Source organism: Dama dama, chromosome 27, assembly GCF_033118175.1.
Source record: "Dama dama isolate Ldn47 chromosome 27, ASM3311817v1, whole genome shotgun sequence".
Classification (NCBI taxonomy): Eukaryota; Metazoa; Chordata; class Mammalia; order Artiodactyla; family Cervidae; genus Dama; species Dama dama.
In genome coordinates, this window is record NC_083707.1 from 2974262 (window position 1) to 2997131 (window position 22870).

The following is a 22870-nucleotide window of genomic DNA, read 5'->3' on the forward strand; positions in this document are numbered from 1 at the left end:
GGCGGGCGCACCCGGCCGGCAGCGCCTCCTCGCGCAAGACCCGGCGCTGCCTGGGCGCCGGGCGGCGGAGCGGCCGGGGCTGCCCCTCCGACCCAGACGCGACACGGAGGTCCGCGCGCGTCTCCAGGCCCCGAGCCCGGGTCGCGACGCAGGTGTGTCTCGGTCACTCCGCGGCGGCACGCGCCGCCCCGAGCCGGCCTGTGGCGCCCACGGGGCTCCGGTCCACGTGTGCGGCGGGGAGACGCGCGACCCCCGGGGAGCAGCGGGGAAGGGCGAAGGGCGGTGCCGGGGGGATCCTCCCGGAGATGCTCGGTGGATCACAGCGCGTGCACCCGGGCCGGCAGCGCCGTGTCCCCGAGGAGCTCCATAGATACGCAGACGCTCGGGCTTCAGGCCTGTGACCCCAGAGAGGTGGTCGGCCGCGTCCGGTGTTACCGAACCCCGGGGTATACACTGAGGCTTGGGAACGGCTGACCTACCTGACGAAGTAACAGACGCTGATGGAGTTCCTTAGCTTGAGACGCCTGGACTCAGCCCCCGTTTCCGCAGCAGTTTCGCAGAGAAAGAGTTCACCGACGTGCTCACGAGGCCGGTTCGAGGGTTTCATTAGGTCAGCTCTTGTCAACTTCTCGTGATTAGCGTGGACGCCAGGCGTCTTCTGGGGGCTGCGGCAGCCGCCAGGGGCGGACTGTCCCGCAGAACCCAAGCGGGCTTCAGCGTCTGGGGTGGGGGGCTGCCTGCTGCCTTCTCGGGGCACTAAGCAGCCGCCGGCAGGAGCCAGCTTGGCCTGTTTCCCTGTTTGTAAGATAAGGACTGAGCGTGCAAGCCCGCGCCTTTCTGCGCCCCTCCGCTCCCCTCTCACCGCCCAGCCCCCGCCGCCTTTTTCCATCCCTGAGTTGCTCCACTGCGCCCGCCTCACTGCCCCGGAACACACGCTCCTGTCGCATGCTGGAAAGGACCCCAGAGACAAAAGGAAGGCAACAACCCCATAGGTAGCCAGAAAATAGCCTGCCCACCGGGGCACCTGCAGGTCAGGTGTGTAAAAGGATGCGCAGTTCCCAAGTGAAGGCTCCCTCTTCCCATGATGGGCTCCGCTCCGCAGATAAGGGCGGTGCAGCAGAGGTTAGGACCGCTGCCTCTGGCTGTACCATTTACCTTCTCAACAGTGTGCAAGTGTTCACATTTCTCCACATCCTCACCAACACTTGTAATTTTTTTTTAACAGTAGCCATCCTAATGGATGAGTTGGTATCTTGTAGTTTTGTTTTGTTTTGTTTTTTGACACCATATAATTATTTTGAAAAGCTATTTTTTTACATGATCAAGTCTTCGTTCCTTTTTGTTTTTAGAAGGAATGCCCTTCATTTTTTGTTTCCTTCTTTTGTGGCAAGGGTATACCTTATATGTTTTTGCTTTTTAATATTTATTGAAATTTAATTTGTGGTCTTAAAGTGAAGTCGCTCAGTCGTGTCTGACTTTTTGCGACCCTACGGGCTGTAGCCTACCAGGCTCCTTTGTCCATGGAATTTTCCAGGCAAGAGTACTGGAGTGGGTTGCCATTTCCTTCTCCATATCTTGTAGTTTTGATTTATTGTTCAGCATTTCCCTAATGATTAGTGCTGTTGAGCATTCTTTTTATATAATCATATAACTAGTCATTTGTACATCTCTGGAGAGAATTCTACTTAAGTTCCTTTGCCTGTTTTTGAATTGTGTTTTGTTGTCACTTGTGTTGTAAGCATTATCTATTCTAGATTTTAATTCCTTATCAGACATATGATTTGCAAGTATTATCTCCCAGTCTGTGGATTGCCTTTTTATCTCATTGATAGTGTCTTGGCACAAACATTCTCACAAAGTCCAACTTGCCTATGTTTCCTTTTGTTGCCTATGCCTTTTGTGTAATATCCAAGAAATCATTGCCAAATTGAGTGTTTTGAAGCTCTAGTCCTATGTATTCTTTTAAAAGTTTTAGTGTTAAGTCTTTATGTGGCTTGTGGGGTCTTAGTTCCTCAACCAGGGGTTGAAACCATGCCTTTGGCAGTGGAAGCACAGAGTCCCAATCACTGGACTGCCAGAGAATTCTCTATATTGCTAAGTCTTACATTTAGGTCTTTGATACACCTGACCTGTCTCCTGAGAAATATATGCTGGTCAAGAAGTAAGTTAGAACCAGATGGGGAACAACAGACCAGCTCAAAATTGGGAAAGGAGTACTATAAGACTATATATTGTCACCCTGCTTATTTAACTTACACACAGAGTACATCAAGAGAAATGCCAGACTGGATGAATCACAAGCTGGAATCAATATTGCCAGGAGAAATACCAACAACTTCAGACATGCAGATAATAACACTCTATTGGCAGCAAGTGAAGAGCAACTAAAGAGCCTCTTGATGAGGGTGAAAAAAGACAGTGAAAAGGCTGGCTTGAAACTCAACATTCAAAAAAAAAAAAAAAAAACACAACACCGTGGCATCCAGTCCCATCACTTCAGGGCAAATAGAAGGGGAAAAAGTGAGAGATGTTATTTTCTTGACCTCCAAAATCATTGTGGTGATTGCAGCCATGAAATTAAGATTCTTGCTCCTTGAAAGGAAAGCTGTGACAAACCTAGACAACATAATAAAGAGCAGAGACATCACTTTGACAACAAAGGTTCATAGAGTCAAAGCTATGGTTTTTCCAGTAGTCAAGTAAAGATGTGAGTTGGACCACAAAGCAGCCTCAGAGCTGAAGAACTGACGCTTTCATATTGTGGTGCTAGATTCTTGAAAGTCCCTTGGACAGCAAGGAGCTCAAACCAGTCGATCCTAAAGGAAATCAACCCTGAATGTTCACCAGGACTGATGCTGAATCCTCAATACTTTGGCCACCAGATGCAAAGAGTTTACTCATTGGAAAAGACTCTGATGCTGGGACAGATTGAGGGCAGGAGGAGAAGAGAGCGGCAGAGGTTGAGACGGTTAGATAGCATCACTGACTCAATGGATATGAATTTGAGCAAACTCTGGGAGATAGTGGACAGAGGAGACTGGTGTGCTGCAACCCATGGGGTTGCAAGAGCTGGACATGACTTAGCGACTAAACAAAATGTCCAACTTCTTTTTTTTTTTTTCTGTATTGGTCATGACACTTGGTATGCAGGATCTTAGTTCCCTGACCAGGGATTGAACCCTTGCCCCCTGCATGTAAGTATGGAGTCTTAACCACAGGACTGCCAAAGAAGTCCTCCACCTTCACACTTTGGCATGTGGCATCTAGCTCTCCCAGCATCATTTACTGAGACTTCCCTTTCTCCACCAAACAATCTTAGCACCTTTGTCAAAAATCACCTGGCAATTTATGTGATGGTTCATTCCTGGGCTCTCTATTCTATTCCATTGGTCTATATGTCTGTCTTAAAGCCAATAGCACAGTTTTGATTACTGTTGTTTTTGCAGTAAGCTTTCAAAATGGAAAATGAGTCATCCAGTTTAATTCCTTTTTCAGGATTGTGCTGGCTGCTCAGAATCCCTTGAGATTCCTTATGAAATTTAGTATGAGCTTGACAATTCCTAGAGAAAAAAAGAAATCAAGATTTTGACAGTGACTGCACTGGTCTGTAGAGTGCTTTGAGTAATACTGTTTTCATAAGTCTTCTAATCAGTTAATTTCTTTCAGCATGTCTTGTAGTTTTCATTGTACAAGTCTTTCTGATTTATGCTTAACTCCTAAGTATTTCTCTTTTTTGGCAGTATTGTAAATATAATTATTGTAATATCAGGTTTGGGGGTTTCTTTTTGCCATACCACATGGCTTGTGGGATCTTAGTTCTTCAACCATGAATTGAACCTAGGCTCCAGCAGCAAAAGTGCAGAGTCCTAACCACTAGACTGTCAGGCAATAGCCTGTAATCACTTTCAGGTCACTCATTGCTCATGTATAGAAACATGACAGCTTTTTCTGTGCTTTTAATCTTGCTACTTTGCAGGGCTCATTTATTAGATCTAACAGCTTTTCTTTGGTGTGGTATCTTTAAGATAGTCTACGTATAAGACCATATCATCTGCAAATAGATCATTTACTTTTCCCTCTCTAATTTGTAGGCCTTTTCTTTTCCCTGACTAATTGCTCTGGCTAGAACTTTCAGGACTATGTTGAATAGAAACGGTTTAAACAGGCAGGCATCTTTGTCTTCCTGCTGACCTTAGATGAAAAGCTTCCGGTCTTTCACCACTGGGTGTTGTTTGCTGTGGATTTTCTCGTATAGATTTTACATTAAGGCAGTCTCCTTCTATTCCTACTTTGTTGAGTGTTTTTTCATTACAGGTGTTGAATTTTTTTTTTTTCTTGAGTTATACTATTTATTTATTTTTTATTAGTTGGAGGCTAATTACTTCACAACATTTCAGTGGGTTTTGTCACACATTGATATGAATCAGCCATAGAGTTACATGCATTCCCCATCATTTTGGCATCTTTTCCAGATCATGTGGTTTTTCCTATCACTTTATTGATGTGGCATCTAACACTGATGACTTTCATGTGTTGAACTTTTGCATTCCAGGGATATATCACACTTGGTCATGGTGTTTAATCCTCTTGATATGCTGCTGAATCCTGTTCGCTAATATTGTTGATGATTTTCACATCAGTGCTCATAAAGGATACTGGATTTCACTTTTCTTTGTTGTGTGTGTGGTTTTGATGTTGGAGTTATACTGGCCTTCTAGAATAATTTGGTAAGTGTTCTCTCCTCATTTTGGGGGGAGAATAGTTAGCATACTTTTATGAGCTCTGTTAACATGGACAGCCCTGCCAGGCTTTGTTACATGCCTAGAATGCAGGCAGGATTTCACAATGATTTTTCTTCTCAGTGGTTCTTCCTCCACTTTTGCTTTTCTGGCCACTAAAACACACACACCCCACTGCTGGTGACCTTGTGACCAAGATTCATGCGTATCTGATGTAATCTGCTTTGAAGACCCAGCAGTTGAGCATGGGAGCCAGATGGGGACAGTGACTCCTCCTGAGCCTCCTTGGTCCCAGTAACATGTGATGCAGGCATCCAGCCTGCAAGACAGTTTGCAAGTTTTGGGCCCGAGTAGGGACCGACATCAGGAGCTCAACTTCTGCAAATGGAAGGGCCAGTCTACACAACACGGACGCCAACACCACACCAACCTTGATGATGTGTTTGGTTGCTCTTTATGCAGCTCACAGCCCACCCAGAACACCCATTACCTACAGGGGCCTCTCCCCACTGCACTTCACTGACTCATTTCTGCGGAACCCGCATCAAGTGCTTCTCCAAAGCCAGTGCATGGGCCATCTGCACAGAGTGGAGACACAGGGGATTTTATGTTTGGGGCTGAGTGAAGAGGCTTTATTGAACATTTCAGAGTTCCTTCCTGTACATATTCTTCGCAGAGCAGCTTACTTTAATAAGCTGGATCTAACAATCTCACAGTTCATGTTGAAAGGTGCTATGCATTAGTCAGTCTGAAAATGAAAACAATGCAGCAAGGACCTGCATTCTATAAAACTGGGAACCGATATGCAGAGCTAAATGAAACAGTGTAGGGTGCAAGTTTTACCTTCAGTTACTGAAAACTCTGAGGTCTTCAAACACTGGTGAGACTACCTGCGTGCACTCCAGAGGGTAAAGTGAGACACTGAAGGGCTGACTGAGAGCTGCTGCTCACACAGCATGTCCAGCAAAGCTCCTGGTTAGACCGAGCTGCGTTTTCTCGGAAAAGAAGTGGAGACCAGGCTGCTGCTGCTGGGATGTTGCTAGAGGAGCCCGGAGCTGCCATCCCCGGGGAACGTGACAGCACCTCCCTTCTGTCCTCTGCACCTGGGGCACGGAATTAGTCCTGACACCATACACGGCTGTTCTAGGAAGGAAAACAGCAAGATTCCTCTCACCAAGACTCAGAGCTTCAGGAAGCAGGGCCCAGCGGCAGGAAGGCTACCAAGAGCCTTGCACTGAGACAATGCACTGAGTGTATGTGTGTGAGAGTTGGGTGGGCTACAAAGAGGAGGGGTGTGTGTGTGTGTGCACACTCTCACACTGAGACACTGTGCTGAGTGTGTGTCTGAATGTGTCTGACTGTGAGAGATGGGAGGACTACAAAGGGAAGGTGCCCTGAGGTCTAGGGAAACTTGCTGCCATCCTGCTGGTCGTGGCCAGTTTGGGGCTATCTCTGCTGCAGGGCAGGGCTTCCTCCCAACAGAAGCTACAGCAGAAGACACAGCTTTCCTTCAACATGAAGGCTACAGCAGCACCATGAACTTTCAGGTAGAACTGAGACGGCATTTCTCCAGCCTCCAAGGGCACGTGTGTGAGCTCTGGTTCCAGCCTGGCAAGACAGGAGCACCAGAAACACCCCAGAGGCACCCACAGTCCTTCAAGGCGGGCGCTCCCAAGTCTGCCACCTCACCGCTCGTTAGAGCAGGTCCAGTGCACATTCTCACACTGGCCAGTCCTCCCTCCAGACATCTCTGGTCTGGAGAAGGGGCTGTGTCAGCACCCACCTTCCTAAGGAAACACCCGCACAGGTACCTGCACCCCTCCAGGGCAGCATCACACACGCACCACCCCCACAGCCATGTGCCCAGAGCGGGTACCCACGTGGCTGGCCTGTGTCCCAGGACGCTTGCTGTCCCTCCAGTGGGGGCTGCATCCCTGCCGGGTACTGCACCTCGTCCCAGGTGCTGACAGGGAATGGAGCATCCAGGCCATGCCACTGCTGCTGGGACACAGGCAACCTTCCCAAGACAGGCTACAAGAAAGGGAATCACACGCCCTGAAAGCCACGCTACAAACGTCCCTGCTCTATCTCAGCAGGAATCCTTCTCCAGTCGTCTGAACTGGGTTGGTATTTTCAGTATTTTCAGCATTTTCAGTACTTCAAGGCTGACACCTGGTGAGTCGAGATGTCCCAAATTTAGGACACTTTCTCTGTGTCAGACTCAATGATTATTTCCTAATGAGGCTCATCTAAGACATGCATTCTCTTTAGAAGTCACAGCACAGAATCTCACACTCAGAAGAACTCGTCAGCAACTCAGGGCCAGGACTGACATCTCCATCAAAAGGCACTAATGTGGGGCTAACCCAGCTGCAGAGAGGACAGCCGTTTACAGTCCAAGGTGAATGAAGCAGGCAAAGCAGTGCATCTGTGAACAGAGGCCACCTGTGCATCCCAGGACTCGAGTGTCTGCGTGTCCAGGAAGACCAGGGGAGCACAGCAGCCACAGATCTGCGGGCTGTGGAGAAACCAGTGAGTGAGCAAACGTGCACACGTGGAGGCCTGACCGCTCACCATCCACCAAGAGGGTTTACACCCTTCCCACAGGCCTGCCCTGCAGCACTGCACAAAGGGTGCAGACGGCACTCGCAGTGCGCACACACCCGGAGCCAGGTCACGATCCACTGCCTCTGATCCTTTCTCTCCACCTCAGCTCCTGCTCTGCTTCTTGGAGCCCCACCCGTACCCTGGGGCGCGCTCCTCAGGAGGCCCCTCAGTCGTCCAGGGGCTTGTCACTCCCCACCCTGCAGATAGTTCTTGGGAGACAGGTCATCGTCCAAGTGGGGCTTGGCCTTCCTCCTCCTCATCTGCTTCATCACGTCAGCCATGTGCTCTGGCCACAGGTGCCCCGCACTCCTGTGCCCTTGCTCTCTTCTCCTCTTGTACTCCAGGATCTGCTTGTTGAGTGCCTCATGGTCAATCCCACACAGGTTGAAGTGTGCAGCAGGGCCCACGGTATCACTTGGCAAAGCCACATCCAGGGACTCGGGGTCGCTGGGGGAGAAGGGGAGTTGTCACACCAGGCACAAATATCACATGGCGTACAAACACTGTTAGCCCCCTGCCCACACACGGTGCTGCCACTTCTCTAATAGAACTGTGGAGCCAGCACAAAGCAGGGTTTGGTCCAGTGGTCTCCAGTCTAGCACTTCTTGATCAGCACCCCTGGAGCCTGTATGTGGCTCAGGCCACCATGCTCCTGATGCAGACATTCTGGGCTAACATCAAGTGTATTTTCATGGCTTCCCCACTTAAACATGGCTAGTGCACTAGACTAGTTAAACAGAATCATGAGGAGCTGGTCCTTAGTTACCTGATGAACCAAAAGAGAAGACAAGTCTATTCTGAGGGCAAAACCAGAGCAATCCTCACAAAACCCCAATTTGGCCACAGCACGCCCCTCACTCTCAGATCTGGAAGGGCTCCACACCCACAGGCGCTCCACCTGTCTCTCCCAGGTCTGCTCCTCATTGAGCTGGAACTGGGGACTCACTGCCACTCGGGGCTTCTGACCTAGCTCAGGGGTCCAAGTGTTACCCCCCACCCCCTGGCAGGCTGGCTCCTATAGGCCCTGGGCCCTGAGGCCCTGATGGTACCCAATTGATGCTCACATAGCTGATCTAAGGATACAGGCTAGACACCCAGTGTAGCTGTTCCCTCACCTGAAACAGGTACCCCTCCACACCCCGAATCCTCACATCACCTTCTCAGAGGCCTATCCTGATATTCATTGCTTCCTAGCAAGACACAGGCTCCAAAGACACTGCCATTTGTTCACAGCATTCCCTAAGCATTAGAACAGGCCTGCTGGGAGCAGGCACTCGACATAAATGCACAAGGGAACGGAAAGGATGGGCTGCAACCACCAGCACTCAGCATCCAGGCCCCAGCACTTCTAGTGGGCCCAGAGGCCCTCCTGACACCTCCCCGAGGTGCTGGGTAATTGGCCGGGCTGCCACTGTGGACTGCCATGGGCCAACACTGGGTTGGGCCTTAGGTCAAGACCCTAGAGCATAAAGCAGGGCCCACCCCCACACACTGGGCTGGGGGCAGGCAGGACTGTGCAGCGGTTGTGGAAACCAGAAAGTCCATAACTGTGTGTGCCCAAATCAAAAACACATGTCCACATGTTACCACCTGAAGTCACTTTGCACAAAGTCTTCTTTTTCATCCCGGGGTCCAAAATCAGCAATTGCCAGTAGCCGATCAATCTGAAACGCAACAGACAGTGGGTTACCAGAGAGAGCTGTGCTTCTCCACTGCTTGCACCCGAGAGGGGCGCCAGCAGACTGCGAGTGTCAGGCCGCCCAGAGCCACGGCCACCTCAGGGCCCGGCCGTGTGACAGGGCTCCCTCCCTGACACTGCCCATGCCCGTGATCTTAGTTACACTTGTTCTGATAACAAACCAAGACTTCTCAAAAGACTATACTTAAAGCGTGTAAATGTTAGTCAAATTTACAAAGGAACCAGTTAAATATTAGTTGAATTACTGACACTTACTGGTTTCTAATGAGGTTCAGTAAAATGCTTCAATTTTGCCATAGAATTTGCTTGGGGGAAAGAACCCCCCAGTGTGGCTATGTGGGAGTCACAAAGCCCAGCATTTGACTCCAGCTCTGTAGGGTATGAGGGGCCAAGACTGGAGATGTACTCTGCTCCTCAGCAGGGCCCAGCAAGCTCCCCCAACCTTCACCTGCCTGCTCTGATGCCGCCAGGACCTCCCACCAGGGCTGTGCACGGAGACCTGACCTCCCACTTCAGTACAAGCCCAGCCAGCCTGACCCACAACTGGGTCCCGACATCCACATGAAGTCATCATCAACAAGTGACGCTATTAAAACCACAAGGTGAGAAGAGGCAGAACAGGACACGAGCCAGTCCACAGAAAACCCAGGAACAGGATGATGATGCTACATCGAGGACAAACTGGCCTCCTGGAGTTAAAACTGGGAGTTAACTCACATTCCTGATGGCCAACGGTGCTGAGCATCTGAGTATGCACACTGGCAGAACCACCAGTGCTGGGCACCCCCGAGTGTGCACACTGGCAGAACCAGTAGTTTTGCTGAATTACCTAGGCTTCAGTTTGGACATAGTTGATACCAGCCTCTTTCAAACATCCAGACCTGTGACCTGAAGACTGCATTCTATCCTGAGAATGCAAAGTAAGCTGTTCAAACTGGAGCAGTAGCAACTACTTGCAACTTTTGTTGCAACAATATTAGACAGAAATAAACTGACAGAAGACTCCAAGTTTCATCAAGAACTAATTTCAAATTTCTGTGTCTATCCAAGCTGCTTACCAATGGAGGATTTTAAATCTTTAAAATGTACAGAGTCTGAAAAACTCTGCTCTGACTTAGCCAGGGGAAGCAGTGACCATGCCCTTGACAATCACCTGCCCAAATCAGAAACCCACTCTGGTTCAGCCTTTACTCCTAACTACAGTGAGACAGAGTGCAGGACAATGCGTCCAGCCATGGCCTGACCTTCCCTTGGCGGCTCCACGTGCAGGACCCGCCATCACCATGTGACCCTTCAGAACTTCCCTTGGGCACATGTGGTAGGACAGACAGGCCTGAAGTGGACAAAGGCCCCCCTAGAGACACACAAGCATACAGGTGGGAGCACGTCCTCCCTCTAATGACTTTTCTGGAAAGGAACCCACACAGCCAGGGAGCACCTTGCAGTCATGACATCTTCCTCCACAGAGAGTAGGACGAGTCACAATTTAGCGAGAGCAGGGAGCCCACCCTCCGGGACAGACTGGGCTCCTCCTGCAGCCCTGCACGGGGACTCCTGCTGGGGTCTGCACACCACAGCCCAAACCCTGCCTGGGCTGACAAGTGGCTCTGCATCTTCACTCCTGCTCCCCTTCTAGCGAGGAAGCCACACACCCACGAGGCTATTATCCAAATAGTGTTTCCAGTATAGGTGTATGATGAAAAATGAGAAACAACAATGTACAACCGGATCTTTCTTCCTCTGTGGACCTACGCACTACCTAGTCTTACAGTGAACACGCCACCAAATCCTCCTGCAGTGCTGCTGGCTTCTTCAGTGAACCTTTGAGAGTGTAAGACGCCTTAATAACCGAGGAACTATCACCAGATGAAAAATGCATGTATGTAATAAAAGCTATATATGACAAACCCACAGCAAGCATCACCCTCAATGGTGAAAAATTGAAAGCATTTCCCCTGAAATCAGGAACAAGACAAGGGTGCCCACTCTCACCACTACTATTCAACATAGTGTTGGAAGTTGTGGCCACAGCAATCAGAGCAGAAAAAGAAGTAAAAGGAATCCAGATAGGAAAAGAAGAAGTGAAACTCTCGCTGTTTGCAGATGACATGATCCTCTACATAGAAAACCCTAAAGACTCTTCCAGAAAATTACTAGAGCTAATCAACGAATATAGTAAAGTTGCAGGATATAAAATTAACACACAAAAATCCCTTGCATTCCTATATGCTAACAATGAAAAAACAGAAAGAGAAATTAAGGAAACAATACCATTCACCAGTGCAACAAAAAGAATAAAATACTTAGGAGTATATCTACCTAAAGAAACAAAAGACCTATACATAGGAAACTATAAAACACTGATGAAAGAAATCAAAGAGGACACAAACAGATGGAGAAACATACCATGCGCATGGATTGGAAGAATCAATATTGTCAAAATGGCTATTCTACCCAAAGCAATCTATAGATTCAATGCAATCCCTATCAAGCTACCAACGGTATTTTTCACAGAACTAGAATAAATAACTTCACAATTTGTATGGAAATACAAAAAACCTCGAATAGCCAAAGTAATCTTGAGAAAGAAGAATGGAACTGGAGGAATCAACCTGCCTGACTTCAGACTCTACTACAAAGCCACAGTCATCAAGACAGTATGGTACTGGCACAAAGACAGAAATATAGATCAATGGAACAGAATAGAAAGCCCAGAGATAAATCCACGAACCTATGGACACCTTATCTTTGACAAAGGAGGCAAGGATATACAATGGAAAAAAGACAACCTCTTTAACAAGTGGTGCTGGGAAAGCTGGTCAACCACTTGTAAAAGAATGAAACTAGAACACTTTCTAACACCATACACAAAAATAAACTCAAAATGGATTAAAGATCTAAATGTAAGACCAGAAACTATAAAACTCCTAGAGGAGAACATAGGCAAAACACTCTCCGACATGAATCACAGCAGGATCCTCTATGACCCACCTCCCAGAATATTGGAAATAAAAGCAAAACTAAACAAATGGGACCTAATGAAACTTAAAAGCTTTTGCACAACAAAGGAAACTATAAGTAAGGTGAAAAGACAGCCCTCAGATTGGGAGAAAATAATAGCAAATGAAGAAACAGACAAAGGATTAATCTCAAAAATATACAAGCAACTCCTGAAGCTCAATTCCAGAAAAATAAATGACCCAATCAAAAAATGGGCCAAAGAACTAAACAGACATTTCTCCAAAGAAGACATACAGATGGCTAACAAACACATGAAAAGATGCTCCACATCACTCATTATCAGAGAAATGCAAATCAAAACCACAATGAGGTACCATTACACGCCAGTCAGGATGGCTGCTATCCAAAAGTCTACAAGCAATAAATGCTGGAGAGGGTGTGGAGAAAAGGGAGCCCTCTTACACTGTTGGTGGGAATGCAAACTAGTACAGCCGCTATGGAAAACAGTGTGGAGATTTCTTAAAAAACTGGAAATAGAACTGCCATATGACCCAGCAATCCCACTTCTGGGCATACACACTGAGGAAACCAGATCTGAAAGAGACACGTGCACCCCAATGTTCATCGCAGCACTGTTTATAATAGCCAGGACATGGAAGCAACCTAGATGCCCATCAGCAGATGAATGGATAAGGAAGCTGTGGTACATATACACCATGGAATATTACTCAGCCGTTAAAAAGAATGAATTCGAATCAGTTCTAATGAGATGGATGAAACTGGAGCCCATTATACAGAGTGAAGTAAGCCAGAAAGATAAAGAACATTACAGCATACTAACACATATATATGGAATTTAGAAAGATGGTAATGATAACCATATATGCAAAACAGAAAAAGAGACACAGAAGTACAGAACAGACTTTTGAACTCTGTGGGAGAAGGTGATGGTGGGATGTTTCGAAAGAACAGCATGTATATTATCTATGGTGAAACAGATCACCAGCCCAGGTGGGATGCATGAGACAAGTGCTCGGGCCTGGTGCACTGGGAAGACCCAGAGGAATCGGGTGGAGAGGGAGGTGGGAGGGGGGATTGGGATGGGGAATACATGTAACTCCATGGCTGAGTCATGTCAGTGTATGACAAAACCCACTGAAATGTTGTGAAGTAATTAGCCTTCAACTAATAAAAAAAAAAAGAAAGAATTCAAAAAAATTTTTAAAAATAAAAAAAAAATAAAAGAACAAAAGCTGAAAAAAAGAAAGAAAAATGCATGTATGTTAACAGGGTTTTAACCTCTAAAACCTGTATGGAAAACAAGGAAAACAACTATGAAACAATGACAGTTCCAGGACAGAACGTAAGTGTGTCAGCCTTGATGGTGTAAAGTAACCACAGACAGACTGAAACTCAGGGAAGTGAGAGGAGGCGGCACGCTCAGGGGGCAGCTCCGACTGCGTCACATTTATATTCAAACTACAACCATGGGGTTATAGTTTTGAGGGTGATTCTGACGAGCATCAAAAAATTAAAGCTATGCAATGTGGCTTCCTCTGGGGAACTGGGGTGAGGACAGGGACACAGGAGCCCTACTTTTCATTTGTACCTTTCCAAATATTACCTTTTAAAATCTGTACACAGGATTCTTTTGAATATTTAAAACTTAAATGTAAAAGCTTATGCATACAAAAGTTGACACAGTAAAGACACAATTATGTAAAAGCCTTACCTCCATCACAGCTGCATATTTCTTGTCCTGAACGAACACTATGGGCGGCACATTCCTCAGGGTCTGCTGAGACATCAGAAGATGCCTGGAGAGAAAATAAGGTTTGAGCAGTTGAAGTGACATCTGGCGGAGGGATGCCAGAAACAGAAATGTCATCTCACAAAGAGGTGAGACGTGAGTTTTGTTCATCACAGTATTTGAGGATGAAAAATCTTCCTTAGCCAACTGCCACATTTCAATAGGGATATAAAATGCATTATCAACTGTTTTTAATGCTCTAAATGCAGCTTTTGAGACCCTTATCAAGTCTGCCGTGAACTTGGGAAGGCCTGCGGGTGTCACCGCCAGCGTCCACCCCTCCATTCACGGGCACCAGCAGCGGCTCCACAGAAGGGTGGCCACCAGCCCACCACCACCAGATGCCAGACACAGAGACACTGCTGGGACACACAAGCACAGCTGCTCAGCGACAGAACTGGTACACAGTCATGCGGATTTACACTAAAGCCTGGTGATCCAAAGAGGTGGGAAACATTCTGTTCAACTGACTTTTCTGATTGCTACTGCTGTTTAGTCGCTTTAGTCGTGTCCGACTATTTGCGACCCCACGGACTGTAGCCCACCAGGCTCCTCTGCCCATGGGATTCTCCAGGCAAGAATACTGGAGTGGGTTGCCATGCCCTCCTCCAGGGGATCTTCCCGACTCAGGGATCAAACCCATGTCTCCTGCATTGCAGGTGATTCTTCACCACTGAGCTACCAAGGAAGCCCCACTTTTCTGATTACATAAAAGCTAATAAGAAAACCATGCTGTTATCTCAACACTTGTTGGAAATCTCTCGTTTTCTTGTTTCTGTGAAATGTAAAAACTGAGAGTGACGAGCACTCTGACGCCCAGCTTCAGAGACCACAACACTGTGAGGGATGCAGAGCAGCTGAGCAAGCACACAGGAGAACACCAGACCTGCAGGACCCTGCTCTCAGCATCTACCACCTCGCATTCTAAAAAGGAAGCGTGGGGCTTCCCTGGGGTCCAGGTGTCAAGAACCCGGGGACGCAGGTTCAATCCCTGGACCAGGAAGAGCCCACACCCCATGGGGCAACTAAGCCCGTGAGCCCCAACTACAGAGCCTGTGCTCCGGAGCCCATGCTCTGTGACGAGAGTCACCCCTGCTCCCCACGACTGGAGAAAGCCCGTGTGCAGCATCGAAGACCCAGAGCAGCCAAAAATAAATAAAAACTTTAAGAAGAAAAATGGAAGCCTGCTGTACAGTGGAGGCAGGAGGCCCAGGGAGAAAGAGAAGAAGGAAGGAGAAAGCCCAGTTCTGAGGTTTTCCGAGTTTTAAAGACTGAGGAGAAAACTGATTAACTTTTTTCCTACCACCCAGCTCAGTGGTTCTCACAATTTTTGGTCTCAGAACCCCCTTTATACTCTTAACAATTACTGAGGACACCAAAGACCTTTTGTTTATGTGGGTTACATCAATCAACATTTAACACATTAGAAAGTGAAGCTGAAAAATATAAAAATATGTATTCATTAATTCATTCAAATAACAGCTGTATTTTAAATGAGACTAAGAAGAGTGACACTGCTTGCTGCTGCTGCTAAGTCGCTTCAGTCGTGTCCGACTCTGTGCGACCCCATAGATGGCAGCCCACCAGGCTCCCCTGTCCCTGGGATTCTCCAGGCAAGAACACTGGAGTGGGTTGCCATTTCCTTCTCCAATGCATGAAAGTGAAAAGTGAAACTGAAGTCGCTCAGTCATGTCTGACTCTTAGCGGCCCCATGGACTACAGCCCACTAGGCTACTCAGTCCAAGGGACTTTCCAGGCAAGAGTACTGGAGTGGGTTGCCATTGCCTTCTTCTGACACTGCTTACATGGTTTCAAATTTCTTTAAAACCCAGCATAATGGAAGTCAAGTAGTTTCTCACCTCTGTATCTGCATTCAATCTGTCCTACTATTTTGCTTAAAAAAGAAGGAAATGTAAGCTCGCGGATCTGTAACTGAAAAAGGAAGAGTATGTGAACAGCCCTTCAGAAAGGTGTCGACGTTCTCTGATGCTACACAGAATCTCAACGAAAGTGGTTTATTTAAGGCTGCAATGTGGAATCTGAAACCAGAGGGATGGACAGGTCACTCTCGGTACATTAAAATCCTGTGATCCTCTTGCCCTCTGAATTGACCTTTCCCCATTGGTGATTTTGTTACATCACACATTGGTATTTTTCCGAAAATAGTGATTTACCAAGTTACACAGATTTTCAGAATTGATGATGCACTTTACAATATATCATCTCCAATCTCATCAAAAGGGTCTTATGAACTGCAAAGCTGTCAAACTCACAGTAGTGGGTACAGGCTTTCTCAAATTCTCATTTTCACCAAAAGCTTGAATTTTATCACTGGTAACAAACATGGTCAGTTGTTTTCTTGAAGCGACACGTTCACTTTACTCACTTTGGAGAAAATGTCTGTCAGATACCTACATCTTAATAACCACAGTTGGTTCACTTGTTCTTCCAAGTGAAAAATGTGTATTCTGGATCACAATCAGCAACCACAATATTTTTCCAAGACAACCACCAGGACTTCATCCACACTTTCCACCACAGATACTAAAAAGATGTGCCCAAGGGTCAGATTTAATAAAGGGAGTAACTTCTGCTTATTCACCAAGCGTATTCTTAATGAAGCTGGCAGTTGATTACCATGAGTACATGCTGACGCCACAGTGACGACCAGGACATCCTCGGTGCAAACGTCCACACAGCAAGAAAGGAAAACCACACCTCACCATGAAAACAGCTCTTACCTCAGGAACGTCCCCCGACAAAGGACCCACTTAGGGAACCACTGACCTGGCTTGTGGCTTATATGAAGATGTGAATTCTGTTCTGAAATTCAAGAAAACACTTCCCAAATTTTCCTTAAAAGCAAAAATGGTGAACACACCGGCCGGCAGGCAGGGTCAGGCAGACGGCTCACCTCATGTGCGCAGCACTTCTCCGAAGGACGGCCTCCGTGTGTGCGTTCTGAGCCTCAGAGAGGGTCGTCCTCCAGAAGATGCGGCAGGCGGAGAAGTCTGAAGTCAGAGAGACCTGAGCTCCCCCACCCCCGCCCCAAATCTCTGTCAGTTCACCTGGGCTCTCGTGGACAGTGAGTGTCAGGAGAGAGGCACTAACCCAAGGGCAGTCCCGGCTTTGCCCCCATCACTAGTGCCCAGCGCCCTGACCTGACTCCAGCCCCTGCCCCGCCCCAGAAGCACCTCAGTGCCCTCTGCCCTCCCTGGGGTGAACCCACTCCACCCTGAGGGTGCAGACGGCAGGAGCCAGCTCCCCGTCCTTACCCGGAGAGGAAGGCACATGGGCCACCATTCATCTGACCCAGGTCTCCCTCTGATGGCCCGCCTCACCCCGGGCAGAGCACCGGGTGCTGTCTGAACCTGCCCCCCATGCCTTCCTCCCAACACCTCAAGGCACACACTGAGCCTCCCTCCTGCCTCTCCCAATGCCAGGCGCGTGATGGGGTGCAAGGCCCCTTGGCTACCTTGCAGAGCTCCACGTTCAGGTCACACAACTCCTGGCTCACTTCAGGGGTGCACAGCATGTCTGTGAGCGCTTTGTAGAGGAGACCGTTCAGGGCCCTCAGGCGCACCTGGTCTTCCTTCCGGGTTCTCCGAGAGGTGCACTTCGTCAGGAACTCCAACTGGGATGACTTGTGGGTCTCCATCAAGAAGAAAGGCCAACATTACACAAAGGCCAACATGACATCTGTACATGAACCTTACTGACAACAACGGTCACCCTCAGTCACCTTGGCTTTTATATATACTTCATTTTACAGACCTGGACCCATCCAGATTTTACCTAGTATCCCTTCAAAATTAAAAGCAGGCCAAGTACATATATATTTCCAAAAAAATTCTTAGTGAAATGTAACCCACATACCATAAAATTCTCCCTCTTAAAACGTACAATTCAGTGGTTTCCAGTATCAGTTCAGTTGCTCAGTTGTGTCCGACTCTGCAACCCCCATGGACTGCAGCACGCCAAGCTTCCCTGTCCACCACCAACTCCTCAAGCTCACTCAAACATTGAGTCGGTGATGCCATCCAACAGCCTCATCCTCTCGTTCCCTTCTCCTCCTGCCTTCAGTCTTTCCCATCATCAGGGTCTTTTCCAATGAGTCGGTTCTTCACATCACGTGGCCAAAGTATTGAAGCGTCAGATTCAGTCCTTTCAATTAATACTCAGGACTGATCTCCTTTAGGATGGACTGGTTGGATCTCCTTGCAGTCCAAGGAACTCTCAAGAGTCTTCTCCAACACCACAGTTCAAAAGCATCAATTCTTCAGTGCTCAGCTTTCTTTACAGTCCAACTCTCACATCCATACACGACTATTGGAAAAACCATAGCTCTGACTACACTGACCTTTGTTGGCAAAGTAATGTCTATGCTTTTTAATATGCTGTTTAGGTTTGTCATAGCTCTTCTTCCAAGGAGCAAGCATCTTTTAATTTCATGGCTGCAATCACCATCTGCAGTTATTTTTGAGCCCCCAAAAATAAAGTCTGTCACTATTTCCCCATCTATTTGCCATGAAGTGATGGGACCAGATGCCATGATCTTTTTTTTGAATGTTGTGTTTTAAGCCAGCTTTTTTACTCTACTCTTTCACTTTCATCAAGAAGCTCTTTAGTTCCTATTTGCTTTCTGCCATAAGGGTGGTGTCATCTGTATATCTGAGGTTATTGATATTTCTCCTACCAATCTTGATTCCAGCTTGTGCTTCATCCAGCCTGGCATTTCGCATGATGTACTCTGTATAGAAGGTAAATAAGCAAGGTGACAATATACAGCCTTGATGTACTCCTTTCCCAATTTGGAACCAGTTTGTTATTCCTTGTCCAGTTCTAACTGCTGCTTCTTGATGTGCACACAGATTTCTCAGGAGGCAGGTAAGGTGGTCCCATCTCTTTAAGCAGTTTGTTGTGATCCACACAGCCAAAGGCTTTAGTGTACTCAGTGAAGTAGGAGGTTTCTAGTATACACAGTTTATTTTTTTTCTAAAAGGAACCATTCGTTACATACACTTCCATGATACACATACAATATATTTCAGAAATACTGCAGACTATTATAGACTTTTACAGACTATTACAATATTACCTTCCAGAGTATTACAATAAAGCAGATATCACAATACAATGAGTCACATGAATTTTCTGGATTCCCGAAGCATATAAGTTATGTCTGCACTATAGTGTAGTCTATTAAGTGTGCAGTAGCAGTGTATCTAAAGACAATATACACGCCTTAACTGAAAACACTTTTTTGCTAAAACATGCTGACGCTGACCTGCCAAAGCAGGGATACCACAGACCTCAATCCGTAAAAAGTATGTAGGAAATGCAACACAAGGAGTGCCTGCATACCTACACATATCTGTGTTACACACACACACACACAACCTGAAGGGATGTCACCATGTTAGAATCTGGTAACAGATACGACATTCTGGAAAACTGTGGTGTAATTTTTTTAAAGGTCAAATCCCCACGTTAGCAGCATACATACGCAGGCTCACCCCTCCAGACCCTGCTCCCTCCCGTACTGATGCAGACGGACCACAGGCTGGAGTGCTGCCCAGGGCAGGGCCTCCTGCCCTCCAAGATCCCAAAGTGCTTGTCACTGCTCCTCCTACTTACCAAGTGAGAGCCCAAGGAAGGACCTTCATACCAGAACTTCTTCCTGTAGAAGAAAGTGAGAACTCTGCTGGATACAATGGCAAGCTGGGTAAGAAACAGTTACAAATGCTAACCGCAGGTTATGATATCACAGCTGTTTCTAAAGGGCTAAGCCTGGACATACAGACTAAGTTCCTGGGGTTCTAAAAGATTTAGATATCCACTGACAGCAGCATGGGTTTTCAGGGAGGGACAGAAGGCAGTTTTAATTCAGCTCCAAGTTTTACCTAAGTCTACTTCTAATCCTAAAGATGGAGAAAGGGGATCTTAAAAACACACCTACCGCACACGTTTCCTACTCAACAAAGCTGCTGCCTGGGATCTGGTTAACAACTGACACCGTCACACACTGACAGCTAGGTCAGCAGAAGGCAGATGGGAGAGCCAGGCTCCTGACTGCTGCAGCCAAGCAAGGGAGGGGGGTGAGGACCATCCAGGCACCAGCAGATTAGAGATGGAGGTCAGCAGGAACTCAAGTTCCACTTTTTACAGCTACAGGTGGTGACATGGAAAAACATTTATAGATAAGCATACACCCCTGACTTAACCTGAACACATATTGTTTTCACTTTGTCAGCTGAATGGGTATAAAAGACAAATACCCCAGTAGCAATGACATACTCAGCTCCAGATCATGGTTCTGATGCCAGTGTTCAGTGAAGGAACCAGGCAGAGCTCCTTGGAGAAATGGCTGGTTCTAGTGCTGAGGCATTCTGTAGTGCCATAAAGTAAAGAAATGCTAATAAATTTCTTTAAACATAAAAACTACTTCAAGGGTTTCCCCGGTAGTCTACTGGTTAAGAATCTGCCTGCCAACACAGGGGACACAGGTTTGATCCCTGATCCTGGAAGATCCCACATGCCACAGAGCAACTAAGCTACTGAGCCCACAGTTCCTAGAGCCTGTGCCCTGCAATGAGAAGCTGCTCACTGCAGCTAGAGAGTAGCCCCCTCTCCCCACAACTAGAGAAAGCCTGTGGGCAGCAACAAAGACCCAGTACAACCAATAAATAAATAAAATAAAATAAATAAAAACTACTTCAAAACCCCTAACAATGAAGTATGTCAAAGGAACACAGAAGCCACCTGAAAGAGCTGGAACAAAGCTGGAGCAAAGCTGGAACAACTGGAGCTGGTCAAAGCTGGTCAAAGCTGGAACAACTGGAGCAAAATTAAGTAGTAATGGGTTCTAACCCATGGGTGCATACTGATAGGAATTAACAAATGGAGAAAAAGAGACACATGTTCCATCAAAAGTCTCAATAATTCATGAACCTAACTCACACTACTCCTCATGTGTGAGCGGCATACAGTGACTTCCCTGCAAAGATGACAGCATGGAATCAGAGCAGGGGAGGTAACTTTACCTCAAGTGGATAAACTTGACAGACACAAAGGACCCTAATCAGTGATCAAGACCTACATCAACAGGGATAAACATCATGTATGTGTTCATATGGTGTGATGATGTGATGAAAATGTCACTTTACATGTATCATCTTCCCCCCACACCAAGACCCCAGTATAATCAAGAGAAAATCATCACACCAGTACCAACAGAGAGGCATTCTACAAATATCTAACCAGTGCTCCTCAAACTGTGGAGGTCATCAAGCACCAACAGTTGGAGAAACTGACACAGGTGAAGAGGAACCTAAAAAGATGTCCCTGGGTAGGATACCGGAACAGAAAAAGGACAGCAGAAAACGAAGGAAAGGTGCATAAAGCTCGGACTTTAGTTAATAATAATGTATCAGTGCTGGCTCATCCACTGTAACACATATGCCAAACAAATATAAGAGATTAATATAGGGGAAACTGTGCTCATATGGGAACTCTACTCATCTTTGCCAATCTAAAACTTTTTTAAAGTGTATTAAAACAAAACATATACATATATACACTTATACATATCTACAATAGAATCAAAATTATATGGAAATTAACATAATTTATTATACTTATCTCTTATCACAACAAAACGTATCCTATTTTTTTAATTCCTCAAATTAACCTCACAGAGAAAGCATCAAGGTGGAAAGGCAATTCTTACATATTTTTCTTATTTCCCTGTGATGAAACTGCTCTCCCGTAAAAACGCTTCTAATAACAAGAATCACCATCCCTCGGTGTCCGTAAGGAATTGGTTCCAAGACCCCACAAACACCAAAACTCGAGGATGCCCAACGCGTTGTGTTTGCTCATAAACTCCGCGCATCCTCCCGGACACACTAAGTCATCGCTAGGTTACTTACCATACCTAATACCATGTAAATACTACCAAAACAGTTGCCAGCAAGGCAAGTTCAGGTGCTGTTTTTTAGAACTTCGTGGAATTTCTTCTGAACATTTTCAATCCCAGGTTGGTTGAATCCGAGGATTTGAAACCTCGGACCCACGGTGGAATGTAAACATCACTTTGCTTTAAAAGTTCACTTTGCTTTTAGCAGACTTAAAATCATCACAACTACAGTTGTGTATTAAAGTACGGAAAAAAGGCAGGGTGGAAAAACCGCAAACAGCAGCCGTGACGGGTGGACTTTCACCCGCGGAGACTGCGCTCACAGACTTGGCTGCGCGCTCGGGCGCCAGCTAGCGTCCAGGCGGAGCCCCCACCCTTGAGGACCCCGGCCCGGGTCACCGCCCCAACGCCCTCCACCCCACTCGGGAACATTACTTGGTTTTCGAAGCGAATTTCTTGAGCAGGTTCTTGCCACAGGACACAGGCGAGCTGTGCAGACCTCGGACACCACTCAGGAGCCCCAGATGGAGCCCTGGCCGCCACCTTAGAGCGGCCCACATGTTTGCTCAGCGACTGCGGACAAATGGCGACGCAAGGCGGGGCGACGGTGACAAGGAGACGTGGGCTGGGGCAGAGCCAGAGGGGGAGACCTTAGCCGGGAGACGTCGGCAGGAAGACAAACGCGGCGGGGCCGTGAGCAGGGAATGGGCGGGGCCCAAGGAGACGTACAGCGGAGGGAAGCGGGGCGGGGCGACGTGTGGGGCGGGGCTACGTTTGCGCGGCGTGGGCAAAGGCGACGTTGCCACGGAGACGTAAAGCGGAGCGACGCTGAGCGGGGCGGTGTGCGGGGTAGGATACTTTGACGGGGCGTGGGTGTGGGTGGGGTAACGTTGCCAAGGAGACGGGGAGAGGAGCGCGCGGGGCCGAGCGAAGTGTAGGTGGGGCTATATGACGAGAGGTCGGTGGGGCGTCGTTGCCCAGGAGACGTGGGGCGGAGCGACACGGGGCGAGGCGACGTGGGGGCGGAACTACGTTAAAGAGGCGTGGGCGGAGCGTCGTTGCCAAGGAGACGGAGTCGCGAGACGCGTTGCAACGCTGACGTAATTTGGCGTGGGCGGGGCGACGTTGCCAAGGAG

At 47.5% G+C, this 22870-nt stretch overlaps 1 protein-coding gene across 1 annotated transcript; it reads right to left on the reverse strand.

Moving 5' to 3' along the window:
• Positions 1 to 6989: 6989 nt before the first annotated feature.
• Positions 6990 to 22439, reverse strand: RBFA (ribosome binding factor A). Its single transcript, XM_061131348.1, has 7 exons — positions 22170 to 22439; positions 19454 to 19496; positions 17292 to 17468; positions 16731 to 16843; positions 13739 to 13823; positions 8937 to 9010; positions 6990 to 7793 (listed from the first exon to the last, which is right to left on the reverse strand). The coding sequence occupies exons 1-7, from the start codon at positions 22292 to 22294 to the stop codon at positions 7532 to 7534; spliced, it is 879 nt and encodes a 292-aa protein (XP_060987331.1). The 5' UTR covers positions 22295 to 22439; the 3' UTR covers positions 6990 to 7531.
• Positions 22440 to 22870: the final 431 nt, after the last annotated feature.

What these genes read in the sequence shown, in the direction of transcription:
- RBFA (XM_061131348.1), bottom strand. Translation starts at nt 22,294, where the DNA reads ATGTGGGCCGCTCTAAGGTGGCGGCCAGGGCTCCATCTGGGGCTCCTG. An exon ending in AAATTCGCTTCGAAAACCAA is followed by an intron (nt 19,497 to 22,169) that starts GTAATGTTCCCG and finishes TTTCTTCTACAG; the next exon opens with GAAGAAGTTCTGGTATGAAG. An exon ending in TTTGTGCAAAGTGACTTCAG is followed by an intron (nt 7,794 to 8,936) that starts GTGGTAACATGT and finishes CTTCTCCCCCAG; the next exon opens with CGACCCCGAGTCCCTGGATG.